Source organism: Tursiops truncatus, chromosome 18, assembly GCF_011762595.2.
Source record: "Tursiops truncatus isolate mTurTru1 chromosome 18, mTurTru1.mat.Y, whole genome shotgun sequence".
Taxonomy (NCBI): domain Eukaryota; kingdom Metazoa; phylum Chordata; class Mammalia; order Artiodactyla; family Delphinidae; genus Tursiops; species Tursiops truncatus.
Genome location: NC_047051.1, coordinates 13519287 through 13533084, shown reverse-complemented (window position 1 = coordinate 13533084; position 13798 = coordinate 13519287). Strand labels below are relative to the sequence as shown.

Sequence of the window (13798 nt, the reverse complement as noted above, 5' to 3'; positions counted from 1 at the left end):
GTTCCCCACCTCTTTTTAGTTATTCTTTCTGCATGAAGGATAGATCAAAATTGACAATAAAGCAAGTAATACCACTTTTCAGTTTAACTCTAAATGAGTGATGAACGATGGCAGTGGTCCCTGACAATAGTTTATAAGGAGCCGGAAGCACTAATGGGCTGGCTGATTTTCCATTAATTCCTTAAGTACAGGGCCGGACTATGGATTAAGCCGGTTTCTTATTTATTTAATTACTGAATTTTTTTCTGTGACTGTAAACTTGTAAGATTTCGAACGAAATATTCTGAGTTGGGTTACTCTGTACCTGCACTGCACCTTTAACTCCACAAAATTTTAGTAACTGCTATTATATTTTTACACAAAATCACTTAATCAGGTAGGAACGGTAGGCATTAACTATTCCCATTTTACACATTAAGAAATTTAAGGAAGAAATTCGTGGGCTGGCCCCACGTCAAACAGATAATTAATGACACAGTTAAAAGAGGAATGCTAAGTCTCCTAAATCACATTTTCAGGTTACTTCCACCAGACCAAGTTTCTCTTCTAATTGTTAAGTCCAACGAGTTACTTTACAGATGCCTCTGATAAAAAATTCTGATGAAAAAATTTTATTTCTTAAAAACAGAAACCCAAACATATCTTTAAAAACACTTTTAAAAACAATAAATTTTACTGACAGTCCACATGCTTTATAGAGAAAATCTGAAAACTAAGATAAATATATAATAAAATTGTACTTCTAGAATCAAAGCTAGTAAAACACAGGCGTACAGATTACAGTGATATAATGTTTTTTTTAAAAAATTGACATATCATCACTATCTTTTCAATTTCAATAAAAATTCTCCTTATAATTTTCCATGATTACATTAAATAGATGTGTCCATTTAAGTCATTCTTTTATCGGTGAGTCTCAACTTTCACTCTACTTTTATCTATAAGTGAGGCTTAACTTTTTGACAGCGTAAACCTAGTAATGAACCCATGTGGCAGTGGTGGGTCAAGATGCATGCAGATTTTTGAGACACATCACTAAACTGCACTCTCTACAGGTTGTTCCAATTTCTGTACTTACTTCTTCTGCTGCAAACTTTAAGACTGCTGTAAAAGGTGTACTTTCAGGAACACTGAGTCTGCAAGAATTAAAAAGAATCTTTTAAAAGGCTGAGTTTTTTTTAGGTCCTCTGTTACTTATTTCGGCTACTGACAAAGCTGTCTTTTGAGTCTGACGTTGACGTATTATGATTGCACACTATGTTCATTAACTCTACCAAGAAAGAAAGCAATTATTAGCCTTATTGCTGAGATGGTGCCCTCGGCTCCGCTTGAAAATGAATAACCTACATAGGTGTGGATTTGTACATGCTTCATACTTTGATACAAACAGGTCTAGCGTGTAGGTTGCTTCTTGTTTCTAGAGATGGGTTTCAAAAAGTTGAATCTCTCCTCAGTCTTCAGTACACTTTGCCGCCTCCAGTTCATCCCATGCAAGAATGTGATCATTTTCATTAGAAGAAGAGGCTACCTGGGAAGCATCATCAGATCATAAGTCTTTTCACGAAGCTTTCTGTGAACTTTCAATCATCAAGTCTAAAATAGTAGTCCAAGTTGATGAAAATGAGTATGTTTACCATGGCGAGATGTTCAGTGATTTTCCACCTTTATGTCATTTGAAAATGGGCTCACTCAATATAAACATTTCAGAGAGTGATGTGTGATTTTGTTAACTGACCTGTACAGTGGCAAGTGTATTAAAGAGCACCAATAAACAGTCAATCTGCATCAATTTTCCAACTTAAACACTAAAAATTAATTGACATTATACCTTAAGAAAGCACTCAAAGACACAGAAATAAGTTAAATAAGATTAATAAGAGTCCTAATGTAAAATAAATTACAATGATTAAAGATCAAATCCTCTTTCAAAGTAGGGAAAGCTAACATTTCTCTTTGAAACTTCTCAATTTGTCACCACTGTATTGTTCTCTAACGACTTAATACCAACTACTACTATATAACACCCTCAGGTATATGTACCATCCCCTCACTTAGTCTACAGATCTACTGCTGAATATAAAAATCATTGTATCTGACACAGCACATTACAGCGACTTTCAGTAAGGAAAGTGTTAATAGATTTCTCAGCTGCCCTAGTCCACTCCCCCCAAATAATGCTAAAGAGTGAAAATAGATGTCATTTTTTTCCCTTTCCTTTTTTATATGGAATAAAAAGAGAGAAAAACAAAATTCTAAAGGATAGCCATTTGATTAAAAAATATCTAATAAACTGGCAATGTAAAAGTTTACAAAGCTGGGAACAGTACTTTGCAAGTATTTCTGTAGTTTATTTATAGTTTAGAACCTGAGACTCACTGTCCTAAAACTCTAGAGGAGAACTTCTTAAAGTTTGCGGTTTCAATTCACTTTTGGACTAGAGACTGAAAATGTCCTTGTATCATATAATAAAATGTCATGTTGATATTCATTAACATAAGTTTCTATCTGCATATTAAATTGGTGAGACTGTCCAAATAAAATCCAATAATACAGAAAATAAAAACATATTTTAGTGCATGTTCTAATTAGCAGAAAATTGCAGAGGGACTGGGAGTTACTGCAACTCCAGAAACCTTACCTAGATTTGAAGCTCTTGTGTTTGCCAGTCACATCATTTTGTAAAACTTACGCTTACATTACATTGGTGTTTTGAAAAAATAGGAACTATCCTGCATATTAAAATGAACTTTTAAAGTAAATTACTGGCAAAATTTGTTTTTTTAATAAATATTTCACATAAACAGAACCATGGCATAACTTGACAAGTGTTATTATAAAGAATAAAAACAAAGTTTCTATAGGACACTAGGGAAGGGTGAAATGAACTCCCTAGATCATCACAGAAATTGTCTCAGAGGTGAAATTTTGATCATTAAAGGATACTGTCAGGAAGTGGTAGTCACGAAACTACATTAGAAGCACACAGGAGAACGTGTGCCAGACAGGGAGGATCCAAAGACTTGCTTGTCAATTTGGGAACAGGATGGCTGAAACTTTGATTAAGTGATGGTGGTGGTAAGTAGCCGGGGGTGGGGTGAGGAGGAAGAGGAGGGGAGTAAGACTGGAAACACTGGAATTAGACTGAAAGAGCCAAAGGTGTTTTTTAACGCATCCTGTATATGAAAGAGAATGTTTGATTTCAACATTTCTATAACCAAGTAGCAATACCAACAGGGAATCTATCAACAAACAAAAAAACAAAACAAACAATAAAAACCCAGACATTCCCCCGAATAAATCCAGGACTGAAACATCTTTCTTAGACTTCAACTATTAGCAACTCAAGGAACATTTCTCTATCGAAGTATGTATTTACCTGCCTGACAAGTGAAAAGTGGCCTTAAAAAGTTAAAGCATGTTTTCCCACAAATCTCAGAGCTGCTTTTACTAGTACTCAGATACTAGATACCATTACTTTGAATAGGAAACATAACATAATGACCCTGACACACCCATACATGTGTTGTGTCTATTTTATATACACATACCCATACGCAAATTACACATACATACAACTATACACACACTGAACTAGAAGTGTGCTGCTAAATTCATTCAGTCAACACATACTGAGTGAACTGGTACCACGTTCCAGGCACTCTTATAGACACCGATGCTGCTCTCTCCTTCATCTTTCTCCCTCCCGCCTTCTTATTCTTTTTTTCTACAGCCAACTTACACGTTGATGAAAACAATCCAATGTAAAGGGCGAAATCAAAGATGAGAGAGGGAGTAATCTGTCTACTTTGTGAAGCCCAACTATCGAGTGAGTCACACTCAACGAGTATCAGGAGCCTGACTGTTCTAGTAATTTCGGAACCCGGACTGGGATGCTTTCCCTTACTTCCTCTAACAGCTGGTCAAAGTGGTGAAAGGCCTTTCTCATCACGAGCAGATTGAGACTGTTTTAAGGACGCCAGCAAATCACCAGAGCCCCGTCCACACGTCCTCCCACTCCGTCAGCCCCCAAAGAGAGCTCGCAAATCACCAGCAACGTTCCCAGCACACATATCCGCACAGCCCCGCGCCTGGGCAAGCTGACACTTACAGGATATCTCAGTTCGAGTGGGATGTGGGAAGCTCAGGGGAGAAAAGGAACGCGGACCACTGGTGTGGAAGCTGCGGGGAAGGCTCATATCGCCCAGCCCATAGCGACCCCCCCCCCCCCCCCGCGACAGAGCTACTCACACTTTGTACGGAAGCCGCGGGTCCGACGTCAGCGTAATCTTAAAGGAAACCTTCGACCTGTGGAAGAGAGCGGGAGAGTTAAGGTCGGGCAGCGGGACGGGGGACTGGGGCGGGTGGAAAGCAAACACTTACATGGTGCTGCCGGTCTGGACACGAACCTCACTCGAACTCCGTCCACCAACCTCACTTCCTCTGCGGCGTCTGGCCCTACTCAGGTCCACGTCTCCCGCGGCAAGCTGGGGTCCTCCAAGGTTGCTGGTGTCCAAGGCACTGCCTGAAAAATCGAGCCCAGATGCTCACGCTGGGCGGCGCCTACAAGCTACAGATAGTTACTGCTTTTTCATGTATATCTCTGAAACAAAATTGCGGATCGTTTGGAATGAATATTCTTCTAATTGCATTTATTTTCTTCTGTATTTTCAGACAGGCACAGACAGAGACAGCAGGACTCCAGGTCCCAGCTTGCCGGTTGGGTCGGAAGTAAGGGTCCCGGGAGGCGGGCGAAGAGCGGGGCGGTGGGCGGGGCTGGAGGCGGGCGCTCTCCCAAGTTGCCGAGGCAACCTGAGCGCGGAGAAGTTTGATTGATGCACTAGAAGTTGGAATCCTCACCTGGCTTTAAATATTAGTATTTTATGCCTGTCCAGCAACCTAATCATGTTATATCTTGTAGATTTCTCGTATTTTTTTCTTTTACATTTTAAATTTCAACAGCTAAGGGACTTATCAAGCTGGTGAGAGAAAGACAAGATCCCTGCACTTGAGGAGTCCAGTTGAGAAGATTAATCCATGAATAGATTTCAATAGTTTGTTATGTGGGTCTAATAGGATTAAACCAGGGAACTAGGTTGCCTATCACCGGTCACATTTATTCAGCTTAATAAAAAATTTGAATCCTTTCTTTGTGTCAGGCACTAAAGCTAAACGATGGGTATGCCGGGATGAGTAAGGTAGGTAGGTGCCAACCCTCTAGGATCTAATAGTCGCAGGTTCTCATATAGTGAGGGAAGACGACTGTACGTCCTCTAAATTTTATTACAAATCTAAGCATCTGTGTCTAGAAGACAAACATTCTCTTACAATGTCTGTGATTCCCTCTTTAAGAAACATTGCAATAAATAGACAAAATGGGAAACACGTAGGCACTAATATAATAGAAAAAAATTGTTAATATTTAGTATATTATGTTAGATTCTTAAGGAGAGATATCTAAGAGAGGAATAGGGAAGCAACTGTAGTGGGAGTGCTGAAAACCAATTTCATCTTTGCCATAATTTTGCAGCAGAGTACTTTTCTATGGTGGTATCTCCCCAGGCAGAGAGAGATGATTCTGACAGTGGGAAAGTAAGCCTTCAATATTCTCATGACAGTCATTGTCTTATTCACTTTTTAAAATGTAGGTCTTGCCATATATGTAGAAGGATGGAGGCAAATGTCGATTGATAGATTTGGGGATCAGCAGTTATAGCATTAATAGCTGAAACTATGGGCTTTGTTGGTATGACTAAGATTTTTGAGAATAGCAGTAGGGAGAAAACTACTGATTGTGTCTACCTGGTGTCTGCTAGCCAAACAGCAATGAAGAATTAGAGTACATACATACAGTCTCTATTTCTAAGAATACATGTCATATGTTTTTAAACAATATTTACATCTTGATATTTATAGTTTTGTTTCTGCTCACATATAAAAACATGGGGCAAAATCCTGAAAAGACAAACATGTTTTGATCAGCATTTTTATTGTATGTGTAAAAATAGTGAAGACAGGATTCAACCTCAGGCAGTGTGACTTCAGTTCACATTTAGCTGCCTCTTCAGAAAATATGTTAATATATTATAACAAAAGTACACTGGAAAAACATTGTGTTCCCAAAATACATTGACAAATACATGTTCCTGAATGTTTAGATTTCTTTCTCACCTCCGTCCTCTCACTCTCCTCCCCATAAGTGTGTCTCCTCAGTCATAGCATAATTTCTGCTTGTTTCATTTTATGCATAAAAAATGGTAAATGAATCCATTAATACTCAGTATTTACTCTTTTTTAATATTGCTAATACATTTAGCAAAATTTGGCAAATATTTTAACAAAAGAAGGACCTTCTTATTTACTGAAAAGTTAAAGTGTTGAAATATATTTAATGACTGTAAAGAGAAGCAAACTCTGGATTTTAGGAGGTTATTGGCAAATGTAACACTTTAAGACAACAAACAGCATAAGTGGACTAACGTGTTTTGGAATGGGCCCAATTAGTATCATGTAGAGGCAGAAATGATTGTAGACGTGCACAGTGTGCCCATATTAGAACTCATTAAGTGTCAATGAAACATGCCAATATTCTGTTTGCAAAAGCATGTAAAGTTCTCATTATTAGAAAGGAATTGGAGGGAAATTAAATTTACTTAAGGACAAAAGAAATTTGCTAACAGAGTCATAAAATTCTTCTTACCAGTTATTTTTGTAGCCACATTTAAATAAAATAGAAAACATGTCAGATTTATTTTTATTTTTTATTTTTTGGGTCTTCATTGCTGCACGTGGGCTTTCTCTAGTTGTGGCGAGCAGGGGCTACTCTTCGTTGCGGTGTGCGGGCTTCTCATTGTGGTGGCTTCTCTTGTTGCAGAGCACGGGCTCTAGGCACATGAGCTCAGTAGTTGTGGCTCGCGGGCTCTAGAGCACAGGCTCAGTAGTTGAGGTGCACGGGCTTAGTTGCTCCGCGGCATGTGGAATCTTCCCAGACCAGGGCTCGAACCCGTGTCCCCCTGCATTGGCAGGCGGATTCTTAACCACTGCGCCACCAGGGAAGTCCAACACGTCAGATTTGGAGGCCATTTTTTTTTTTTTTTTTTTTTGTCTTTCTAACTTTTTCACCCTAATTTGACTGTATTTATAATTATGACTAAGATCACCTGATAGTCAAGGTTTTTAATCCTGGAAGGTTTACACTGGGATAAAACTTAGGGTCTTCTACTCCAAACACTTTATATTACAGGAAACAAATTGTAGGCTGACCAATTAATAATAAATGGATATTTTTAGAGAGGTTTAATTTGGTCATTTTTTTCCTGTTATTTTTCTTTCCCCTGCAATCCTCTAGCAGGTCTTGGTATTATTGGGGCAATGATAATAATAATAGCTCAAAATTCATCAAGATTTACTGTGTGCTGGGTATTATGTTAAGCATTTAGTATAAGTGGAATCACAAAATATAGACTTTAAACCTTCATAGACCTTGGCTGTAGGTTATAATTCAATGACAAGAAGCTTTATGCAAAGAGGAGAATGATCTGGTAGACAGAAGTATGTGAAAATATGTAAATGCTGTGTTGATCCTAAGGTAACTATTATAAGGTTAGGGAGTGTTTACATCCTTGTATGCCCGAGAACAAAGAAATATAGGTAAGATTAGAGCCTAGCAAGGCTAGACAATGGCCTTAGAGGTGATACAGCTTAAAATGTGCTGCCTCTGATTATTATGATTACATACCCTTCCCAAATATTTCCTGAAATTTAATGAGAAAAGAAAGGAAAATAAAATGAACAAGGTTTTCTAAAAAGGTCATTGTTTGACTATAAGCCTTGTAGATGTGAGAATCACAAAACTTGCAATATTTTAAATACAGAAATTATAAAATACCTTTATTACAAAAAAGCACTTTAAATTGTATGAAGTAGGAATTTACCAGTGCTGCATAATTAAATTTTCTCTCTAAATACTATGTGAATTATTTGTTTAATGGGAATATACTTGTTGGAGAAATTAAAGTCACCTCCCACAGATCTATTCCAACCACAAGATTGTGTTTTTTCTACATACATATTTACTCATTTTTATCCTTCCAGTAGCTCTATGAGGTCAGTACTAGTAATACTCTATTTTCAGGAGGGGAAAGTAGCACAGAGAAAGTAAATAGTTTATCCCAAGTTTAAGTAAGTGGCTGAAAGGAGATTGAACTCAGATATCTGGTATTAAAAACTGGTTTTTAATCACTGTAAGAGGTTAAGGAGCTGAGTCATATCATTAACTAGTGGCAAACAATTCTTTGAAATAGGAAATATTGTTATCCTTATTTTACAAATAAGGAAGTTAAGACACAAAGGCACTAAATAATTTTTTCAAGGTCACACAGCTGATTACTATTAAATATTAATATTATTAGTATTATGTTAATTTGATATTGTTGGTCTTAAATATATTTGAAAATTATTTATGACTCTCTTGCCTAAACAGATCAAGAAATAGTCATTGATAATACTCTCTTATATTTATACAGCATTTTTTTCCTTTGAAATGTTTTACATTCACTGTCTTATTCAATGTCTAAAATAAAATATACAAAGCAGTCAGGATGTGTACTATTATCTTTTTTAAAATGAAAAAATGGACAAAAGAGGTTATGAACAGGCCTAAGGTCACACACATGGTTTGTGAGAGGATAGTGACAAAACACAGTTATTGATGTTTCTTTACGAAATTCACCTAATTTGACCCTATACAAGTTTATTTTTAGTAGTTACTATTTAAAATACAAATAGTTGAATGGTAAATTCATTTGATGAGCTTCTCAAGGAGTTCTTACTCAATTTTTCTGTCCCAGCACCTAGAAGAGTATCTGGCATATAGCAGCTATTCAATCAGTATTTGTTGAATTAATTAATGTTACTTTAAAATGTTGTAGATTGGTAATGCTTCCTAATTGCAGTAATGTTTTTACATTCCATTAACTGCAGTCACAAATGTTCTTAATGCAGTAGATTATACACTTTGTTTCTTGCTTTGTTCTTATTTTAAGGCTTATCTGCTCAAAGGACAGTCTACTCACTCAATTCACTGCTCCTGCTGAAAGCAGAGGTTAGAAAAGGCTAATTAAAGATTCTTATCAAATATTATTAAATAAAGAAGCCATTTGAATAAAAGATTATGTGAATATCCTCACATGTTCCCACACCATTACTTTGTGTGACATGTTTATTCTGAATCAGAGACCCTGTGTTAGAAATCTCATTACTGATTTTTCTAGGACTATATACTTCTTAGAGATGAGGAATTGCTCATTGATATTAACCTTTCTTGTACGGTTGTGGTGGGAAAGCAGAGGTTGTGAGCTGGTAGCAAATGGCCCAGGAGAGTTTGGGGCTTGGTCTGTATAGTACAGCTAAGTGAGTATTAACATTTGGCACAGACACCTGCCGTCCTAATCACACTTTCATGTTTTCTATTGATCCCCTGCAGTCATTCGAGCTTATGACCCTTGGTATAATTGATATGATTTAGGGAAAGCAACCCAGGTGTCAGGTAACTAGAGACCACCCCTATAGCCCAAAGCGCACCAGAATTCTTCCAACTAGCCAACCCTACCTAAGCTGTTTACCTGGCCCTGCCTTGCCTTTCCTGCAGAAATTCCAATAAAGGCTCTGACCTAGGCTTTCCCCCGCACTTCTGCCTCTTAACCCAAACCTGGTGATTTCCATTAGGCCCTGTGTTGTTGGTGTGCCCCCTTCTCTTGAGAAATGTGAATTGAAAAATTTTTAATGGCATTAACCTCTGTGTTATCACTCAGTCACCTCTATAAATGAAAATCCCATGAGTACAATAATTGGTACACTGTGTGATAAATGAGTGAATTTACATTGTCTTTAGTAAAGGAATAACATAATTGATTATCTGGTAAAATTACCAAAATGGATTTCTGGGTTCAGAAAGCATAATGCCAATAATCTCTAATGCAGCCTTTCTAAGATCTCTTTGAAAACACTGATGAAGGTATTAAACAAAACATGAAAAATGACTGCATAGCAATAGGGATAAACAAACTTAGCCTCCCAAGAATTTGAAGAATTAGATTAAACAAAAATATCATTTTAGCCTTAAAAGAAAATGATGCATTATGGAAAGAGGAAATTTTGAAAAAGAAAAATGATAAATTCTGAAAATAAAACTATAGTAATTAAACTGAAATTTTAAAGGGCATGAAAAATAGAAATAAAATAAGTTGAAATTGTAATGAGTAAGCTATTGGGTGGGCCAAGAAGTGCCTTCAGTTTTTTAAGTAAAGGTAAAAGACACATTTTTCATTTTCACCAAGAACTTTATTGAACAATGTATTCACACTTTTGTTCCACTACCTTCTGCCATTTTTCAGGCAACTTCATAATTCCATCTTGCCAAGACTTTTTATCTTTTGAGCAAAGAACTTTTCCAAGTACTTTTTACAATCTTCCAGGGAATTGAAATTTTTTCCATTAAGAGAATTTTGTAAAGACCGAAATAAATGGAAACCAAAGGTGCAATGTATGGTGAATACGGCAGATGAATCAGAACTTCCCAGCCAAGCTGTAACAGTTTTTGCCTGGTCATCAAAGAAACATACGGTCTTGCGTTATCCTGATGGAAGATTATGTGTTTTCTGTTGACTAATTCTGGACGCTTTTTGTGCTTTCAGTTGGTCTGATTGGGAGCAGTACTTGGAATTAATCGTTTGGTTTTACAGAAGGAGCTCATAACAGAGGACTCCCTTCCAATCCCACCATATACACAACATCACCTTCTTTGGATGAAGACCAGCCTTTGGTGTGGTTGGTGGGGGTTCATATCACTTGCCCCACGATCTCTTCCATTGCACATTGTTGTACAGTATCCACTTTTCATTGCCCGTCACAATTTGTTTTAAAACCGGAATGTTTTCATTACGTTTCAGTAGAGAATCTCATGCGGAAATATGGTCAAGAAGGGTTTTTTTTTTTTGCTTAATTTACGTGGAACCCAAACATTAAAATGATTCACATAACCAAGCTGGTGCAAATGATTTTCAACGCTTGATTTGGATATTTTGAGTATGTCGGCTGTCTCCCGCATGGTATAACGTTGATTGTTCTCAATTATTGTTTCGATCTGATCACTATCAACTTCAACTGGTCTACCCGACCGTGGCGCATCGTCCAGTGAGAAACCTCCAGCATGAAACTTCGCAAACCACTTTTGACACATTTGATCAGTCACAGTACCTTCGCTATACCCTGCACAATTCTTCTCGTGCATTTCAGTTGCGTTTTTACCTTTCTTGAAATAATAAAGCATGATATGTCGAAAATGTTGCTTTTTTCTTCCATCTTTAATATTAAAATGACTATACAAAAGTTCACCAATTTTGATGTCTTTTTTTAAATGCACGCTGATATGACAGCTGTCACATACAATCTAACAAAATTGTTTCGAATGAAGATAAAGACAACTAAGTGCTACTAGAGCCAGCTTATGGAAAAAACCGAATGAACATTTTGGCCCAGCCAATAAAACTTCTGAGCATAACAGAACAACAGAAACCAGATCTACTCCCCTGCATTACATGACTAGAAAACGAGATAAAACATATGAGACAACTATCTTCAAATATTAGAAAGACAAACAAGGTGAGTTCTATGAACGCCACAGCTTACTGCTTATGGACCACAGCACAGCAGAGAGACTCAAGCAGAGCTCAGTTGTCTCAATGTGTCCAGGAGACCAGAGATTAGAATCTAAGGAGTCAAAGATAGATAGAATTTTCAGGGCAGCAATCAGAGAGGGGAGAGCTGAAGATAAAGTCTGTAAGATATTCAGAGGGTCTTTCACTGAGTTTTCATGTGCATATGCATGAGAGGAAATTCCTCAAGGCTAAGGATAGACGCAGAGGGGGTTGTAACTGAAAAGCAGTAAGCTTAACAACTGCCGGTGCTCACAAAGAGCTGGAAATAATTTGTTTCTACTCAGCAGCTGAAAAGACCTTAATACACAGGCCATTAATTAGAATCCTCTAAAGGGTTAGGGCTAGGGTTATGGTTTCTTACTTACTTACTTTAGTAGTAGTAGTAGTAGTTCTAAATTAACTATAGGCTAGATGGTGTACTTCACCCACACCAACAAGCCTTAAAAGCAAGCCTCAAAAATCCAGACTGATTCCAAGTAATGTAATTACGTGTCATAACATCACCCTGTACTATTTAAAGGAGTACAACAAAATCTGCACCCAGAAGGTTCAGCATCCAATAAAAAACTAACAGGCATTCAAAGAAGCTGGAGAAAAATCACTCATTAAAAACAGACCAAAATGACAGAGATAGACAATTTGGCAGACGATGATCTCAAACAGTTGTTATAATTACCTCTGTAAGTACAAGAAGATAGAGGAAAATTGAACATGATGAGAAGAGACATGGAATATATAAAAAAGACCCAGATGGAACATCTGTGTGAAAATGACACTATCTAAAATGAAAATCTTACCAGTAATGGTTAACTGATTAGACACTGCAGGAAATTTAGCAATGAAAACTATCCAAAATGAAACACAGAAGAAAAATGAATGAAACAGCAATGACCTATAGGAAAATATCAAATATATTTTAGAGAAAGGGTGATATCCAGAAGGTTATGGGTACAAAAATGTATTTGAAGAAATCATGGATAAAAAATGTTCCAAATCTGATGAAAATTTTAAGTACAGAAATTCAAGAAGTTCAACCAACCTAAGTAAGAGAAATAACAAAAACAAAAAAACCAATTTCAACGAGGTACATAAAAATCAAATTGCTGAAAACCACTAATAAAGAAAAAAAAATCTTAAAAGAAATCAGAGGGGAAAAAGCACATTATTCACATAGGAACAAAAACGAGAAAAACAGTCCATTTTTTTGCCAAACAGTTTGCAAGCCAGGCAATAATAGAGTGACATTTTTAATGTACTGGAATAAAAAACTGTCAATCTGGAATTCTATAACTATGAAAAATATCTTTCAAAAATGAAGATGAAATAAAGATTTTTCTCGGCTAAACAAAAGAGCTTTCATGGTCAACAGTCCTGCATTATAAGAAATACTAAAGGAAGTTCTATGGCAGAAGTAAAAAAATGCCAGATACCAGGATGAAATTTGGATCTACACAAAAGAACAAAAAGTGCTAGCAATGGTGGTTATGTAGATAAAAATACAAGAGAGTTTGTCTAACTTTTTAAAGCTCTTTAAAGGATAATTGTTCAAAGCAAAAATAATAAAAATGTCTTGTGGTTCAACATATGCAGAAACAGAATGTGTGACATCACTAGGACAATGAACTTTAAGTAGGTGGGAAGTAGAAGTGTAACCTTGTTAAGTCTCTTTCAATAGAAGTGAATGATACAGTATTATTTGAAAGTAGACTATAACTAAAAGATGTATATTGCAAACAATAGAGTAGCCACTAAAACATAAAATAATTTTAACAATAAACCAGTAATGGATATAAATAAAATCATAAAAATTCAATCAGTCCCAAAGGAGGCAGGAAAAAAGGAAATAAGAAATAAAGAAGTGACCAATGGAAAACAATAAGATGGCAGATTTACCCATTTTACCATGTTGATAATTACATTGAATGTAAGTGTTCTAAACACAACAATAACGATGCAGAGATTAAGATAAACCTCCAAAGAGAATAAAATGGGAACATTTGAGATAACTATACAGAAACCTGCTTAAGAGAGTATATATTTCTTCATGTAAAGGAATTGCTAAATTCATGTGTAAGACTATATAG

The 13798-nt window shown here is 36.5% G+C and overlaps 1 protein-coding gene across 5 annotated transcripts in view; it reads right to left on the bottom strand.

Moving 5' to 3' along the window:
- Nucleotides 1–4484, bottom strand: part of UFM1 (ubiquitin fold modifier 1) — a 77358-nt gene extending 72874 nt beyond the window's left edge. For 2 of the 5 annotated variants that reach the window (XR_012327596.1, XM_033843373.2), the window contains exons 1-3: nt 4381–4484; nt 4249–4305; nt 1079–1136 (exon numbers count right to left, since the gene is read on the bottom strand). Coding sequence is in view for 4 of the 5 variants with exons in the window: in XM_033843373.2 (XP_033699264.1) it covers nt 1079–1136; nt 4249–4305; nt 4381–4382 (117 nt within the window). In the remaining variant the exon portion in view is untranslated. The remainder of the gene's footprint in view (nt 1–1078; nt 1137–4248; nt 4306–4380) is intronic. The other 3 variants (XM_033843375.2, XM_033843374.2, XM_033843371.2) reach the window with 2 other exon arrangements.
- Between the last annotated feature and the right edge of the window lie 9314 nt (nt 4485–13798).